Source organism: Petaurus breviceps, unplaced genomic scaffold (assembly GCF_028583685.1).
Source record: "Petaurus breviceps papuanus isolate PSGF00001 unplaced genomic scaffold, PetGlider_PUasm1.0 118, whole genome shotgun sequence".
In the NCBI taxonomy this organism is placed as follows: domain Eukaryota; kingdom Metazoa; phylum Chordata; class Mammalia; order Diprotodontia; family Petauridae; genus Petaurus; species Petaurus breviceps.
In genome coordinates, this window is record NW_027185616.1 from 21,268,399 (window position 1) to 21,283,491 (window position 15,093).

The 15,093-nt window shown below is 39.6% G+C and overlaps 1 protein-coding gene across 1 annotated transcript in view; it reads left to right on the forward strand.

Moving 5' to 3' along the window:
• Nucleotides 1–408: 408 nt before the first annotated feature.
• CFAP95 (cilia and flagella associated protein 95) overlaps nt 409–15,093 on the forward strand; it is a 91,164-nt gene continuing 76,479 nt past the window's right edge. Inside the window, exon 1 of the mRNA XM_069088241.1 lies at nt 409–536. Within this exon, the coding sequence (XP_068944342.1) occupies nt 409–536 (128 nt within the window). The remainder of the gene's footprint in view (nt 537–15,093) is intronic.

A 15,093-nucleotide genomic window follows, 5' to 3' on the forward strand; every position in this document is an offset into this window, starting at 1 on the left:
GCTTATCATGGTGACTGCGCGATTTGCCCATGACCACCCAGCTGCCGTATGTCAGAGGCAGGCTGTATATACATGGAGTCCTTTCCATTTCTTCCTTGACTGGGCCCTTCCCAAAACGAACTTTCTCATTTCCTTTTGCCATACCCTTGGGTGTGCACAAGACTGCAGAGCCCAAAGTGCAAAGCTCCTGCCCTAACCCTTCCCCCAGTCCGAGCCAGCAGTTCTGTGCCTCGTGGCGCACACCCAGTGCCGCGATCCCACACTGTCCCACCCCAGCCTCGGTTGCCGTGGAGACGAAGAGACGCTGTGCTGAGACCAAGGGGTTCCCTAGCCAGTGTAAGGAGGGGATCCCGGCAGGGAACGGAAGAACACTCTAGTCAGGTCCCCACCCTTGACCAGAAACAAGCCATGGGGACGACCCCCACCAGCTGCGGGTACTTGGAGCTGGGACCCACTGACGTCCTGGAGCGCAAAGGCTCCCTCACCATCCGCTCCCACCACATGAAGTACTCGAAGCCGGTCTTGGTGTATCGCTGGTAAGGACCCCTTCCGCCTCACCCACTAACACCAGGAGATCTGGCCTGGCAAGTCCGAGAGGGACTGCTCCCCCTTCCCGGAGCCTGGATGGACGTCCCACCTGTAGTCGTCTCGCACCCTCTGCAGGGCTTTTGTAGAAACACAGAACCTCAGAATTGGAAGGGACCTCTAGGGTCAACTCAATTCCGTTTCATCCCCCCCCACTCCCCACTACCTTCCTCCTTCCTCTTTTCTTTTCCCTCCTTTCCCCTTCCCTACCCAAAGCTTCCCCATCCCTCCAAAGGACAGGTGGGATAGCACAGTGGAGTCCTAGATTTGGTGCCGGATAACTTAGTTTCGATTCGCAGGCTCCCCTCATTACCTTGGTGACTTTGGGCAAGTCAGTCCCTTCTGTAAAATGAGGCGGAGTTGGTCTAGATCCGCTCTTAGTTCCCTTCCAGTTCTGACCCTAATTGGTTTCAGAGACTTTCAGAGTTTAAGGGAACCTTCATGAGTTTCTTCAGTGGTTCCACTCAAAAAGGGTTTATTAACTCCTCACATGAACCAAGTACAGTAATAATAACACATTTGATAGCCTTTTGAGACTCTAGAACAAATTCCTATGAGCCCTTTCTTCAGATCCATTCCAAGGCATGTTTCTTAACCTCTCACTGCTCTAGGCAGTTCTCTAAGACTTAATTTTCAGAAGATGCATACCTGCATTGGTAGAAGGGGTTTCCTCACCCAGGAATTTCCCTGTACCAGTGAAATCACAGGTCTAGTACCTATGCCCAATTCATTCCTCATAGCATCCCTACCTAGGCAACTGACCTGAAGAGAAGGTGCTGACCTTTATTAGTTAGTAGAGACAATTTCCTCTTGGGGAATTCCCTTGTATCAGTGAAATAACTGATCCAGTCCTATGCCCAACTGATTCCTTATAGCAAGAGTGAAGAAGGGAATGGTGCCAGTATTATCTTTGTTTTATTAGAAGAGGAATATAAAGCTCATGAAGGTTAAGTAATTTGCTGAAGGTTATACAGCTAGTAAGTGACATTTCTGGGATTTGAATTCTGGTTTCTTGCCTCTAGGTCCAGCAATATGGACATAGTTCCTGGTCTCTAAGAGCTTACAGCCTAAGGTGAGGGTTGGGAGGTAAAACAAACACACAGAAAGCATGATAAAAGACAGAAAGTGATGAGGGCAAAGGAAAGATCCAAAGTGACCTAGGAAAATCCAAAGAAGGAGTGGTCCTTTCAGGTGGGAATGGGGGAGAGGCAGAAGGATCTAGGAAGGACTTTACAAATATCTCATTTCATCCTCACAACCCCAACAGGTAGGTTGTTTTTTGGTACTTATTTAGTATTTAATTTTTTCCCCAGTTACATGTCAAAACAATTTCTTATTATTTGTTTTTTTAAAACTTCCAAGTTTTAAAAGTTCCAAGAACTTTTAAAAGTTCCAAGTTCTCTCCCTTCTTCCCTCCCCAGCTCCCCCCCCCCGCCTCCCATTGAGAAGACAAGTAGTTCTATATAGGTTATATACATGTAGACATAAAAAACATATACATAATAGCCTTGTTGTGAAAGAAAACATAGACCAAAAAAAAACTCAAGAAAAAATAAAGTGAAAAAAATTTGCTTCAATCTGTATTCAGAAATCATTAGTTCTTTCTATGGGAATGCATAGCATTTTTCATCCTAAGTCCTTCAGAGTTGTCATGGGATCATTTTATTGCTGAGAATAGCTAAGTTATTCACAGCTGACCATCTCATGCTATTGCTGTTACTTTATACACAGTACATTTCACTTTGCATCAACCCATATAAGTCTTTCTAGGTTTTTCTGAGAGCATCTTGCTCATCATTTCTTACAGTACAATAACATTGCTTCATAATTACATACCACAACGTATTCCCCAATTGATGTGCATCCCCTCAATTTGTAATTCTTTACCCCCAGAAAGGAGCTGCTATAAATATTTTTGTATATATAGGTCCTTTTTTTGTTTTTTTTTTTAATCTCTTTTGGTATACTATCTCATTTTAAAGATAAGGAAACTGAGACAGACAAAAGATTAAGGGACTTGTCCAGATCACACAGCTGGTATCTGTAACAGTAAGCACCCTAGCATACCCAGGATGGCTGCTAGCACAGGTTCTTTGATCTGCTTTTCTAAAGGAAAGCAACTCAAAAAGGGTTAACAGTCTTACTTTAATCAAGCATATATCATTCAGAGGAAAAAGTCAGCAAACAACTTCAGAGAATACAAACAGAAGTTACAAGCAGACAAAAAATACTGACAGAGAAAATAACACAACTCAACAGACTGACAGAAAGGGCTTCTAGCTGTCTGACCATCACATACCTACATAGTTAGCAGAGAGAGAAGCACCAACATCTGGGTTTTCAAAGCCAAGGGGGCGTGGGGGGGCTCAACGGGTGCCCAGAGTCTCATCCGGCCAAATCACACAACCCTTGCTAAAGTGAGCCCCAAAGGAAAACCTCACCTCAGAGGTATATATAGCCTTCTCCAGGGTCAGAGAATATCACACGCCTCATGACCCACTGCCCAGTCATAAAGTAACAAGGTGTGGGCCTTCCTGAAAAACAAGCCTCCCCTAAGCAAGCTTCTCCTGTGGGCTCTGCTCTACCTTTCAGCACACTCCTCCCACCACAGGCTCCATGTGGCCACATTCAGCCTATTAGGGGGTAGAGTCTATTTTCAAATCAGGGAAGGTCCTCAAATTTCCTCCGGCTTATTAAGGGGCAGGGAAGATCTTCAAATTCCCTTACCATTACAGTATCTGAGGTTGGATTTGAACTCAGGTCTGCTTGTCTCCAGGCATACCATTCTTCTTGAAGCTTAGTGCTTTCCCTCTAAATATATCTTCACTTCATTTTGTACAATTTTTAATATGAAGTTTGCGTGTTTCTCTCCCATTATACTGTAAGTTTCTTGAGAGGAGGGACTGTTTTTTTTTTTTCCTTTCTTTGTATCCCTAGCACTTCGCTTAGTGCCTGGCCCATTGTAGATGCTCAATAAAAGCTTGTTGACTTGATTCGAGTGAACCATCTCTTATAATAAATGATAATAAAGTGGTGGAAAAAAGCAGTCCAACAAAATGAACCGTCACATCGATTGGCTCTCCCTGATTCCACATCCATTTCTACTACTGAACTATGTAGCTAGTGCCTGAGGGTAAGCTTTAGATGAAGAGAGGATGTCGACAGGCAAAAATGCAGAACGGAATTGGTTATGGTGATAGACATACCAGTAAACCGATATAGGAGACTGTTGAATATGTAGTCTAGTTTGCTTGGAATGCCTGAAGGAGAATAGGGTGGAATGAGTCTGGAAAGATAGATTTGAGCCAGATTGTAGCCTCTGCTTTTAGAGTTTACAATCTAATGCAATGGAAAAAGGACATGTGCACAAATAACTATGATGCAAGGGAGCGCGTCTTAAGTGGATAAAGGTGAAGAAGGGCTTCTGATCAACAGTCACTAGCTACAGGAATAAGGACTTTTAAGGTTGCTTGAAATAAATGATCTCCAACATCATTGAATTTAACACCCTAGTTTTGCAGATGAAGAAACGAAACCCCCTGCTGTTTAAATGAGCCAAGGCTATGTGATTAGTCTCAGAACTAGGTGACTTTTCCTGAACCATATATTCTTTTCACTGCTGCAGGCTATTTATATGGAGCAGGCGAGAGTAAAATGAATGACAGATGATCACAATCTTAAATGGGTAGGTGCCATTTGAAGGACTGCAAACATTTTCCATTGAATACTGTGTGTTGATGTGCCCTGAGGTCAGCCCCATGTTTCCAGAGGCTTGCTGGTCTCCTTGGGATAATCAGATCCTAGATTTAGAACTGGGAAAGAACTTAGAGATACTAGTTCAACCTTTTCGTTTTTTGCTGAAGAGGAAATCAGGAAGCTCAAAGTGAAATGGCTTGCCTAAGGTCCATACAAAATGGAGTCCAAACCCAGGACATCAGACTTGAAATCCAATGCTCTTTCAACTAATTATGATATGGCTGCCCAGGTTAATCTTCCTACCATCCAGATGTAACCACTTCACCCCACCACCCTGCTCCCAAAATTTCAATTCTTTCCCCTTACACCCCGCTTTTTCTTGCTTAATAAAATATCATCTCCTTAGAATGGAACTAGTCAACTTATCCAGCTTTGTTTTTCTGCTTCCCTTTTTGTGTTCTATGTTCCAGGCAAACTGCACTACTCATTATTTCCTAATATTGCAGTGCCTTTTCTTGCACCTATGCATCCCACGTGCACTATGTCTTAAACATAAAGCCCATGCTAGTTGCTTCATCCCCCCAATTGTTAAGAGCTTTCTCTTTCCTCAGAGGATTGCCTGTATTATTTTACCTGTGGTATCCCCCAATCAAATGTAAACTCTTTGATGGATGTTTTTAAGTGTATATTTTCAGTATCTTGAACAGTGTCTCAAATCTTTGTTGAACTAGACACTCCCTCTTTTTCTCCTCCATCATGTAAAGTCCTTCTTGACCTTTAAGGTTCAATTCAGGTATTAATTCCTCCACAAAGCCTTTCCTGATGCTCCAAGTGAAAGTGATTTCTCCCCATCTCCAGTTTTCTTTAAATACTTTGATGAGGTCTTTCTTCTGCCTTTAGGATGATGGGCTTTATTATTCAAGACCTTGGAGATCAACTTTGGTTTGTGACTTGGACTTTAGAGATCATTTGGTCTAACCTGTTTAATTTACAGTAATGAAACTGAAGGCTAATGAATCGTGACTAGTCACACAGAAGTGGGATTTGAACCCAGTACTTCTGATCCAAATTCAGTGCCTTTTATTTTGCCTTGTGTTATTATTTGTGTGTGTGTATGCATACATTTATACAATGTATACATGTACAGATACACATACATTTTATATAGGTACAAATGTAGTTATACATATGTTTTATATATGTATGTATATATAAATGACACATATCTATATTTATATCTTGATATTTAGATTATTTAATTTTAAGCAAATTGAGGGCAAGGACTATGTTAGTTTTTTATTTTTCTATCTCCAGCATTTAGCAAAACCCTTTGCATGTAGTAGGTATTTGAGTTTTATCAGAACTGAATTTGTTGAATCCTTTTCTGTTTCTTAGCCCTTTTCCCTTGCTTCACTTTGTGCTCATTTTCCACATGGAGCTTCCTTCCCCCTTTCCAAATTTGTATTCATAAAAGGATATTTAAATTGATTTACAAGGAGGTTAATGACAACCAGTTATATATTACATGTGTGTTACATATTTACACGTATTTAATGTGTTAAATATTCCAGGGGCGTTTATATTTTCTTGACAAAGGTAGCTCATTTTACAGATGAGGAACTGAGGCAAACAGGATGAAGCGATTTGCCCAGGGTCACATAGCTAGTAAGTCTCTGAGGAAAGATTTGAACTTAGGACGATGAGTCTTCTTGATTTCAGCCCAGCACTCTACTCCCCACTCTACCTAGCAATCCTAGAACCCTCATACCTCTTCATAAAATTGGCCCTTGATAAGAGGTTGGAAATTTAACTATTTTGAAGAGGAAGTGAAGGTCAGCTCAACTTTCAGGACTCCCATTACTTTTAGGTGGATTATATAGTTGCCTTTGGGTAGGATTTGAAAGATATACCCCAAACTATTTTCTTCACTGATAGGACTATGGTACTTGAAGTTCCATTAGAAATTCCATTCTTTGGTTTAATGATACCTTTAGCAATAAGATTGCTGCTACTTTTAAATAGATTTTTTTTTTCTCTTTGCAATTTATCTAGTCAAAGTATAAGAAAGTAAAAACAATTCAGACAGTCCAGTGCACAAGGAGGAACTTTCTCTTGTGCCTAAGTGCCCTCCTATAGATAAAACATCTTCTTTAAGATTGATTGGATTTTTCTTTGAAGGGGATTCCTTCCATTAAAACTCATAGGCACATCAAATTCATCAGAGGAGTAACCATTTCTGGAGTTCCCTGTTAAAGTGTCAATACCATTAAAAGTGGGAGGGTTATAGTATTAATATAAAATCTGAGAGGGAGAGTAGAAGGAGAAGTAAGTAAAACCCACAGGAGGTATCTCAGGTCCCTGGGAAAGGGAAAAAGGAAAAATAGTGGGGAAAAAAGGGAGGTGAGAAGTCATAAAAGATCTATTTCATCTATTTTGTAATTATTTTTTATAACTTATTTTTTTATTTTTAATTTTCAACATCCATTTCCACAAGATTTTGAGTTACAAATTTTCTCCCCATCTCTCCCCTGCCCCCACCCCAAGATAGCAAGCCTACTGAATACCCCTTCTCCCAATCTGTTCTCTCTCATATCCTCCCCCATCACCCCCTAATTTTATAGTAGGGCAAGATAGGTTTCTATACCCCAATGCCTGTATATCTTATTTCCCATTTGCATGTAAAAACAATGTTTTTTACTTTGATTTCAAGATTCTTTCCTTTGTTCCCTCCTCACCCACCTCCAATGGGAAGACAAGGCAATTCAATATAGGTTGTACATGTGTAGTTATGCAAAACATTTCCATTGTAGTTATATTGTGAAAGACTAACTATATTTCCCACCATCTGTAGTGGCAAGCACCCCAGCATCCCCAGGGTGTCTGCCAACACAGGTTCTTGGATCTGCTTTGATAAAGGAAAGCAACTCAAAATGGGTTAACAAGCTTACTTTAATCAGTCAAATATGTATCGTTTACCTAGTTCAGGGGAAAAAGGTCAGCACCCCGAACTTCAAAGTATACAGACAGAATTATCAAGACAGAAACAGATCAAGTAGACAGCTTTCCAAACTGTCCAACCATTACATCCATACCAAATCAACATCTGGGTTTCAACATCTGGGTTTTTCAAAGCCGGGGGGCTCTGGACAATGGCTTCCTGGAATCCTGATCAAATCACAGAACACTTCTCAAAGTGAGCCCCCAAAACAAAGCTACACATCAGGGCTTATATAGCCTTCTCCTGGCTCAGAGAATGTAACAACCTTCTCCACCCACTGGTCAATCAAGAAGTATCTACTGAAAAACAAGCCTCCCAACCCAGGCTCCATGTGTAGTTTAGCCTAGGGGCAGGGAAGATCTTTAAAGTTTACATTCCCATTACACCATCCTATCCCACCCCACACATATTCTATTTTCTCCTTTGACCCTGCCCCTTTTCAAAAGTGTTTGCTTCTGACTATCCCCTCCCCCAGTCTGCCCTCCCTTCTATCATCTCCCCTGTTATTTCCTTCCCCTCTACTTTCCTGTAGAGTAAGATATCCAATTAAGTGTCAGTGTTATTCCCTCCTTAAACCAAATTCAATGAGAGTAAGGTTGACCCATTCCCTTTTACCTTCCTACTCTTCCCCCCATTGTAACAATTTTCTCTTGCCTTTTATATGAGATAATTTACCCTATTCTATCTCTCCCTTTCTCCTTCTCCCAATATATTCCTCTCACCTCTTAATTTTATGTTTTAGATATCATCCCTTCATATTTAACTCATCCTGTGCCTTCTGTCTATGTACACACATATACATATACTTACATATACATTTATACATTCACCCTCCCATACATACATACACACACACACACACACACACACACACACACACATATATATATATATATATATGAATGCATACATATATATTCCCTTCAAATTTCTTCATACTGAGAAAAGTCTCATGACTTACAAATATCTTTCCATGTAGGAATATAAGTAGTTCAACTTTAATAAGTTCCTTATGATTTCTTTTTCCTGTTTACCTTCTTGTGCTTCTCTTGATTCTTGTACTTGAAAGTCAAATTTTCTGTTCAGCTCTAGTTTTTTTCATCAAAAATGCTTGAAAGTACTCTATTGCATTGAATATCTATATTTTCCCTTGAAGTATTATACTCAGTTTTGCTGGGTAGGTGAGTCTTGGTTTTAATCCTAGTTCCTTTGACCTTTGGAATATCATATTCCAAGCTCCTAGATCTTGTATTATTCTGATTGTGTTTCCACAATACTTAAATTTTTTCTTCCTGACAGCTTGTAATATTTTCTCCTTGACCTGGGAACTCTGGAATTTGGCTAGTATATTCCTAGGAGTTTTCTTTTGTGATCTTTTTCTTTCTTTCTTTTTTTTTCTTTTTGGAGGGCAATTGGGGTTAAGTGACTTGCCCAAGGTCACACAGCTAGTTTTTATGTTAAGTGTCTGAGGCTGGATTTAAACTTAGGTACTCCTAACTCCAGGGCCAGGGCTCTATTCACTGCACCACCTTGGGATCTTTTTCAAGAGGTGATCAGTGAACTCTTTCAATTTCTATTTTGCCCTCAGTGGCTTCTCCCTCCAGGGGGCAAAGGCCAGACCTCACTCCCAAACTCCCAGGTCCCAAAGTCCACACTGCATTGACCTCTCACTTTGTCCTTAGCATCTATGGGTTGATAATTCTGGAAATCACCACAGCTACTGGTGATCTGAAGTCCCTCCAGCCAGAGGATAGTTGTGGCCATCCTGAGGCTAAAACCTCGGGCTCATGTGAGGCTGGGCTCGGCTCCCAGAGCGCTGTGCTGGCCCCTTCCTGCTGGCCTGCTGGACTGTCTTCAGTGGGAGGTTAGCTTCTTTCTGTCATTTTATGGGTTATGTAGCTCCAAAATTTGTTTAGAGTAATTTTTTACATGAATTGGAGGAGGTGGAAGTGTGAGCTGAGCTAAAGTCCTGTTTCTACTTCACCATCTTGACTCTGCCCCTATCTTGTCTTCTTAAAATAAAAAATGTATTATTGAAAATTCTCAAAGGTGATCAAAGTGGCAAAGTAGATGTAGGAACTCGGCTGAACTTTCCCAGCATTCCTCTCCAAATAACTTTAAAATAATAAATTTTAAAGATAAAATTCTGGAGTATCAGAGAGAGCAAAAGTTTGGAGGTTGGGAGGAGAGACATTTTTCCAACTCAAGACAACATGGGAGGTCATCAGAAAAGGTATGTGATACTGGGATGGTCGTTGATCCAGAGTGCAGCATAGGCTGCTGCAATGCCTGTAGCAGGCCTTGTAGGCAGCTGCAACAGTGGCCACTTGGGAGCTCTCAAACCACAAATAGTAAGAGGGTCAAACAACTGGTAAGAAAGAGATTATTGGGGACCCTTTGCTGATGCTGAGTTCAGGACCCTGTTGCATTGCCCGGAAGCAGTTCTGGGTTGCAGTTCCCTGGCAAATAGGTGCACCGATGTTTGTGGCTACAGAGGACCAGGGGCCCTGGCCACAATTCCAGGGTGGAAAAGAGTGCTTTTGGTCACTCACAAAGGAATTAGTGCTTGCAGTTGAAGGAGAGCAGTTCCAGGGCCAAGAAGAACACTAACACTTGCACCTATAGGGGAACAAGGTCTCTTCTTATGACTAGGGAAGCAGTGGCCCCTCCTCTCCCCTGATCATACCACCTTGGAAGCATGGAAAACTTATATAACCTCAGAAATGGTTTTGAAAACAGCAGCAAGAAAAACCTAAAGCTTGGGACAGTGTCCTCTCTATCCTGGGAGAAGAGCCCCACTTTTACAAAGAATTAAAAGTCAAGAAGTAGGATGGAAAAAAATGAGCAAACAATAAAAAAAGAACCTGACCCTAAAAAGCTACTGTGGTGAGTATGAGTGTGAGGTATTATGTGTAAAATAAACTAATCATGACACAAACTCAGAAGAAGACAATGATGCCAAAACAACCATAAGCAAAACCTTGAAGGAAAAAAAAAATTTGAATTAGACACAAACTTAGCAAGAATTCCTGGGAGCTCAAAAAGGATTTTAAAAATCAAATGAAAGAGGTATTGAAAATATTGGGAAGAGAAGTGAGAATGACACAAGAAAATTTTAAAAAGAGAGTCAACAGCTTAGTAAAAGAGATACAAAAAATATTGAAGAAAATAACACCTTAAAAAACAGAACTGGACAAATGGTAAAAGAGGCACAAAAATGCACTGAAGAGAAGAATTCTTTAAAAAATCAGGATTGGCCAAAAAGAAAAAGAGGTATGACAATTCACTGAAGGAAAGGGCTCCTTAAAAAGTAGAATTGGTCTAATGGAAAAAGTGGCACAGACACTTACCGAATCCATCAATCACCTCCTGAAAGTGATCCCAAAATGAAAATTCCAGGAATATGATAGCTAAATTCCAGAGATCCTAGGTCAAGGAGAAAATATTACAAATAGTCAAGAAGAAACAATTTGAGTATTGTGGAAACACAATCAGGATAACACAGGATCTAGCAGCTTCTACATTAAGGGATTGAAATACTTGGAATATGATATTTTAGAGGTCAGAGGAGCTAGGATTAAAACCAAGAATCACCTGCCCAGCAAAACTGAGTATAATACTTCAGTGGAAAATATGGATATTCAATGAAATACAGGACTTTCAAGCATTCTTGATGAAAAGACCAGAGCTGAACAGAAAATTAAGTATGAAAATGTAAACAGGAAAGAGAAATCATAAGGAACTTATTAAAGTTGAATTATTTACATTCCTACATGAGATGATATTTGTAACCCATGAGACTTTTCTTAGTATGTGGATAGTTGAAGGGAATGTGTGTGTATGCATGTATGTATGTGTAGGTGGGTATATGTATATGTGTATATGTGTGTGTGTGTGTGTGTGTGTGTACAGGTATACATAGACAGAGGGCACAGGGAATATAAAGGGATGATATCTAAAAAATTAAATTAAGAGGTGAGAGGAACATATTGAGAGGAGAAAGGGAGAGGTAGAATAGGGACAATTATCTCACATAAAAGAGATAAGAGAAAGCTGTTACAATGGAGGGGAAGAAAAGGGAGGTGAAAGGGAATGGGTCAACCTGACTCTCATTGGATTTGGCTTAAAGAGAGAACATACACACTCATTTGGGTATCTTACTCTACAGGAAAGTAGGAGAGAAGGGACTAAGAGGGGGGAATGATAGAAGGGAGGGCAGATTGGGGGAGGAAGTAGTCAGAAGCAAACACTTTTGAAAAAAGATAGGGTCAAAGGAGAAAATAGAATAAATGTGGGGGGGGGCATAGAATGGAGGGACATATAGCCTTTCACAGCAAGACTACTATGGAAATGTTTTGCATGACTACACATGTATAGTGTATATTGAATTGCTTGTCTTCCCAGTGGGGGTGGGTAAGGAGGGAAGAAGGGAGAGAATTTGGAACTCACAGTTTTAAAAACAAATGTTAAAAAAAATTGTTGTTACATGCAAGCAGGAAATAAGATATACAGGGTATAGAAATCCATCCTGTATGCTTGCCATCTTGGGGCGGGGGGGAGGTTAGGTGAGAGATGGGGAGAAAATTTTGGAACTCAGAATCTTGTGGGAATGAATGTTTAAAACTAAAAATAAATAAATAAATTCAGAATCCCCCCCCCCCCCAAAGAATATCAAGGGAATCAATTTAAAAAATGTGAAGTACTCTAGCAGAAAGTAACAGATCTCAAACCATATATCAAAGCAATGAATATAAAAAATAATCTGGTGTTGGTTAAGAAATAGAGTGGTAGATTAGGTATTACAATACACATTAGTAAATGATCATAGTAATCTAGTTTTTGATAAACCTAAAGATCCAAGCTTTTGGGACAGAAACTCACTGTTTGACAAAAAAATGATGTGAAAACTGCAAAGCAGTTTGACAGAAACTAGGTATAGATCAGCATCTCATGCCATATGGCAAGATAAGGTGTAAGTGAGAAAGTAATTTGGACCGAAAGGTCTAAATTTAGGGGAGCATGAATAATTTTACTTGTCATATCTATGGATAAGGAAAGAATTCATGACCAAACAAGAAACAGAGATGGTTAAGGAATATTAGATAATGTTGATTACATCAAATTAAAAGTTTTTTTTTTACACAAAAAAATGAATGCAGCTAAATTGGAGAGAAGGAAAAAAAATACAGCAAAATTTTCTGAGAAAGTCTTCATTTCTTAAGTACATAGAGAACTGGTTATTGTGTTTGTCCTTTGCTTTTGAGTGAGGAAGGGCTATGCAAGGTCACCAGCCTCACTTTCTCCTGTAGAGCCATCCAGATCAGGATGCGATGGAGAACTGAAGCCAAATTTGTAAGAATACAAGTCATTCCTCAACTGATAAATGCTAAAGGATATGAACAGTTTCCTGACATATGAAAAAATGTTCTAAATCACTACCGATTATAGAAGCGCAAATTAAGAAACTTTGAGGAAACAACTATCAGACTGGCTAACATAACAGAAAAAGAAAATGAGACATGTTGGAGGGGAAAAATTAGGACATTAATGCACTGCTGGTGAAGTTGTGAACTAATCCAACCATTCTGGAAAGCAATTGGGAACTATACTCAAAGGGCTATAAAACGGTACATATCCATTGACTGGGAAATACCACTACCAGGTCTGTATCCTAAAGAGATCAAAGAAAAAGGAAAAGGACCTATATCTACAAAAAATTTTATAGCAGCTTTGTGTGTGTGAGTGTGTGTGTGTGTGTGTGTGTGTGTGGTGGTAAAGAATTGGAAATTGAGGGGATACTATCAATTAGTGAATGACTGAAGAAGTTGTGGTTTGTGATTGTGATTGAATTCTATTGTTCTAAGAAATGACAAGCAAGATGATTTCTGAAATGCCTGAAAAGACTTATATGAACTCATGCAGAATGAAGTGAGCAGAACCAGGATTATACTGTAATGGCAATATTATATGATGATTAGCTGTGAACAACTTAACTATTCAATGCAATAATCCAAGACAGTTCCAAAGGACTTATAATGAAAAATGCTATCCAGCTCCAGAGGAAGATCCAATGGAATCTGGATGCAGTCTGAAGCATAATTCTTCACTTAATTTTTCTTGCTTTTTTTTTTTTTTTGCAATATGGCAAATATGGAAAAATGTTTTGCATGATTTCACATGTGTAATTGAGATCATGTTTCTTGCCTTCACAATGGGTGGGGGAGAAATGGAAGGAGAGACTTTGGAAGTAAAAATTCTTAAAAAATGAATTAATAAATAAAAAATTAAACAAAAACTATACATTCTAGTATTTTACCAGGAAAAAATTTCCAAAGTTAAATAACTGTATGAAAATTTAGCTGACTTTCAAATTGTATTTTTTTATGTTTGTAGCATTTATAACACATATGAAACTACTAAAGCTTAAAACCACACTAAGACTTATGAAATATCCTGCTCATTCTTTGATCTATGTCATTCCCCTATTTCAGATTCCTTATTTTCTGTGTCTGATCTTTCCTTTGCCCCCTTTATTCCCTAACTTTAATTACCTCTGTACAGGTTGTATCTCTGATAGACTGTAGGCGGATATTGCCTTGTACATTAAAGGGATTTAATAAACATGTATTGAATTGAAATTGAACCCTTTATATTGCAACATTTTATAGGACACAGAATACATTTTATTTTTTGATGTTTTATGTTATGATTCCCCCCCCCCCTTTTTTTGGAGGGCAATTGGGGCTAAGTGACTTGCCCAAGGTCACATGGGCTAGCTTGTGTGTTAAGTGTCTGAGGCCAGATTTGAACTCAGGTCCTCCTGACTTCAGGGCCGGTGCTCTATTCACTGTGCCACCTAGCTGCCCCCTATGTTATGATTTTTTACTACTATAGCAAACAGCACATTCATAAATAGTTACGTATCAAGGACACCCTATTGTCGCTAGGAGAAAGCACAAAACCCTCAGGTCGTCATTTGACCCCTGCTTCCCAACTTCATTTCCAATCTCATTTTATATTATTTTCCTCCATACATCTTCCTTTTCAGTCAGAATGGTCTACCATCTGCTCCCCATAGAGGGCATTCAACCTCTCCCACAGAGGAACCTTTGCTCAGGGTCCCCTATGTCTGCATCACAGTCCCTCCTCTCCTCTGCCTCCTAGAATACTTCTCAAAGCACAAGTCAGTTTCCACCTCCTTAGCAAAGCCTTTCCTGATCTCTGTGCCCTGCCTCTACCCTCCACCCAGTTGTTAAAAGTTCATTCCCTCTTGAAATCACTTGGTATTCACTAACTCATGTCCAATTGTATCCCCCAATAGAATGCAAGTTCTTTGAAAGCCAAAGCTTTTTGGGTTTTGTCATTGTACTTCAAATGCTTAGGGTTGCACTGTGCATATCTATTGAACTGAGATATTTTAAGCCCCTATTATGGGCATGGCCATATGTTTCCTTAGCAGCTCATTTGAAAATTTGACCAAGAGAATAATCAGTTGCCTGAATTGGTTGATAATATGTAATTCCTAATCAGGAAGAAAAAAAAATTCTCCACTAATCTAAGTACATGAACAAATTTAATTGTGAATTTGTGAGTTTTAATAGTAACACATGGCTCCAGGCTTTCGCTTTTACCCTGCAGCTAGAGTAATCTTCCTAAGTCTTGGCCACATTGTTTCACTGCTCAAAAAGCTTCGTTAGATCCCCACTGCTTACCAAATAAAATACCTTACATTGAAGGTCCTTCCCTGTCTTTCTCCAGTCTACCTTTCTACCGTGTTTCCCCGATAATAAGACACTGTCTTATTATTTTTTTTT